At 44.0% G+C, this 2,489-nt stretch overlaps 1 protein-coding gene across 1 annotated transcript in view; it reads left to right on the top strand.

Moving 5' to 3' along the window:
- LOC101854190 (solute carrier organic anion transporter family member 2B1) overlaps positions 1-2,489 on the top strand; it is a gene marked incomplete in the record, with an annotated part of 16,424 nt that overhangs the window by 8,171 nt on the left and 5,764 nt on the right. The window contains 2 exon segments of the mRNA XM_013086469.2: positions 1,096-1,265; positions 2,341-2,402. Coding sequence (XP_012941923.2) covers positions 1,096-1,265; positions 2,341-2,402 — 232 coding nt within the window.

Here is a 2,489-nt window from a genome sequence, read left to right as displayed (position 1 = left end):
CTTTTGATAAATTCCTCTTTAATTACCTCTGTAAAACGGAAACCTGTCTAACGTGGAAACAGAAAGAAAAATCCGCTTCCTTCCGATCGAAGGTTTCACCTGTCTAAGACGGAAAATGCTTTGCCCGCTCAGCCCTGTTTTGAAGCAAAACTCGCAAGTTTGGTTCCGCCGGCTCGAAACTTAATGCCATGCTGCCACGCGAGGAAGGGAAGTATGGGTGCAAGTTGAGGGGAGATGCTACTCCATCTACGTGAGCCCTGAGCGATGAAGATTGTCAGGGTAGTGTGGGTGGGAAATCTCACGAGTACCAGTGAAAGTGCTCGAATTGCTCTCCAGCACGGAAACATTCATTGGTTGCCCGAGGCCAGAGTTGTGAAATTAGTTGGACCAATGCCGTTCGCTCTGATCGCGCAGCCAGCCGAGAAATAAAGTTCCTCGAATCGTTGTTGCATGGCAGTAAGAGGTGGCATTGGTTGACCATGCTTGTTACACCGATGGGTGGGGCTAAGGGTGGAAGCAAACGAGATGTTCAAACGTTTCTGTTTTTAATAGGTCAAACAGTGGTCCTATGAAATGCAAGCACTGATGGTAATTGGACGAGTAAGACTAGCGTATGTCATTATCAGAGAGGATAGCAGTTGAGAGGTGCTATATTTTGAACACTGCTTTCCGACCAGACAAGCGATCCTTGATCCCACCGGCTGGGCCTTTGAACCCCCCCCTCTCCGTCTCCCCTTAAATTCCACTGTCAAGGACGGAATGTTTTCTGGATCCCTTGCGATTCAGTCTTACACAGGTTTGACTATACATCAAGGAGTTTAGAACTAACTTTTAATCTCCTTGCTATACATGCACAGAAATATGATGTACAGTATATGTTTGCGAGTACCTGCATGAGCGTGTGATTGAAGCAGAATTTGTACAGTGCTTTGTTTGACAGTTTAGTTCGGATGTGCCTGTTCTTGGTGAGTTTCTCCTTTGTTACACTCTATGTTTGTTGTTGTTGTTTTTTAAGAGGATTTTTTAGGGGTGGGGGTGGGGTGGGAGGTGAGGTAGGGGTCAAATACTCTCACAAAAACTCTTTTGTTATTTCAGACCTTCACGGGCTGCCATTTACTGGAGAACTCAACGTTTGGTGACACTGTGTCCCCGGGATTATGCCCAACAAGTTGCCATGACAACTTCATTGTTTATGTGCTGCTGCATGGTGTGCAGACGTTTGTTCAGAACATGTCTCTGATGCCCAAGAACATGCTTATTCTGCGGTGAGTTCATGAGACCCTGTCTCTTAGAGTGAATAGGACGCAATAAATACACAGCAGGCCCTCAGAATCGCAAATCATAGGCTATATATTTTAGAGACTTCATTAATTGGCGAACGAAAAACGCAACGCATAAAATCGATTCCAAAATTGAAGCAAAAAATAAGTGAGCACTACATATTTTATGTCCAAAAGGGATCCCATCTCTTACTGGTACAAAATAAATTATCTCGAAAGGGTGGGGGTTGGGGAGGGGGGGGGGGGTTGTTGGCAACAAGTAGATACACTGCACACTGATAGATATAAAAGCAAATTTTCCTAGAATTAGATGCATCATTAATTTAATGATGCTTCCTCTGAAGTTACGTCTCTACTCCCCACCCCACCCCTCTCTCTCTTTCTTTCTTTTTCTTCCCAGTTAGTTAATCTGCCACAAGGTCTTTAGCCCACCTTTCAACTGGCCTTCTTCTTTGTTTTTTCTTTGTTTCTGGTAATAGTGATGATCTCTCTCTGTCCCCCCCCCTCTCTCTCTCTCTCTCTCTCTCTCTCTCTCTCTCTCTCTCTCTCTCTCTCCCCTCTCTCTCTCTCTTTCTCTTCTTCTTTTGCCTTTGAAGTCATCAAAAAACAAAACAAAACAAAAAATAAAGCAACAACAAAAAAAACAAAAAACATTCCCCCAAAAAAAACCCACAGCAAAAACAACCGCCCTCAGAGTTAGCTCTATGAGTCAGTGGTACCACGCAAACATTAGGTTTCATTTTTGTTCAAGCAATCAATTCTAAGGTCAAAAGTCCAACAAAAAAAGTCAAACTACGTCTCTGAAGAAGTGGTCATCTTTTATTTGCCAGTTCCCTGCAGACAGCGCGAGTCATTGCATTTTAATGTGCCTTTAGAATTAAAGTTATACTTTTCCATCAAGTGTGAAGCGTTTGCTATGTCTTCTTTGGACGACGAAGATACCGCTGTTAATTAAGTAATACTTATCTCTCTCTCTTGCCCTTTTTAACTCCCAGTGGAGCACAGGCCATCAAGATACTTATACATGTACATAGAACTTTTTCCTTTCACTTTTTTCCAGCCTCGTCGATCCCCAGGACCGAGGCTTCGCCAAAGGCTTGTTTCTATTTAGCCACGTCATTCGTAAGATATTGATCTTTTCCTCTGTCAACATCGTCACCACCACCATCCTCCTCCTCCTCCACCCCCTCCTCCTCCTCCTCCTCCTCC

This window comes from Aplysia californica, unplaced genomic scaffold (assembly GCF_000002075.1).
Source record: "Aplysia californica isolate F4 #8 unplaced genomic scaffold, AplCal3.0 scaffold00470, whole genome shotgun sequence".
NCBI classification, from domain to species: Eukaryota; Metazoa; Mollusca; class Gastropoda; order Aplysiida; family Aplysiidae; genus Aplysia; species Aplysia californica.
The sequence above is the reverse complement of the archived record's forward strand: the minus strand, read 5'-3'. Positions and strand labels throughout refer to the sequence as shown.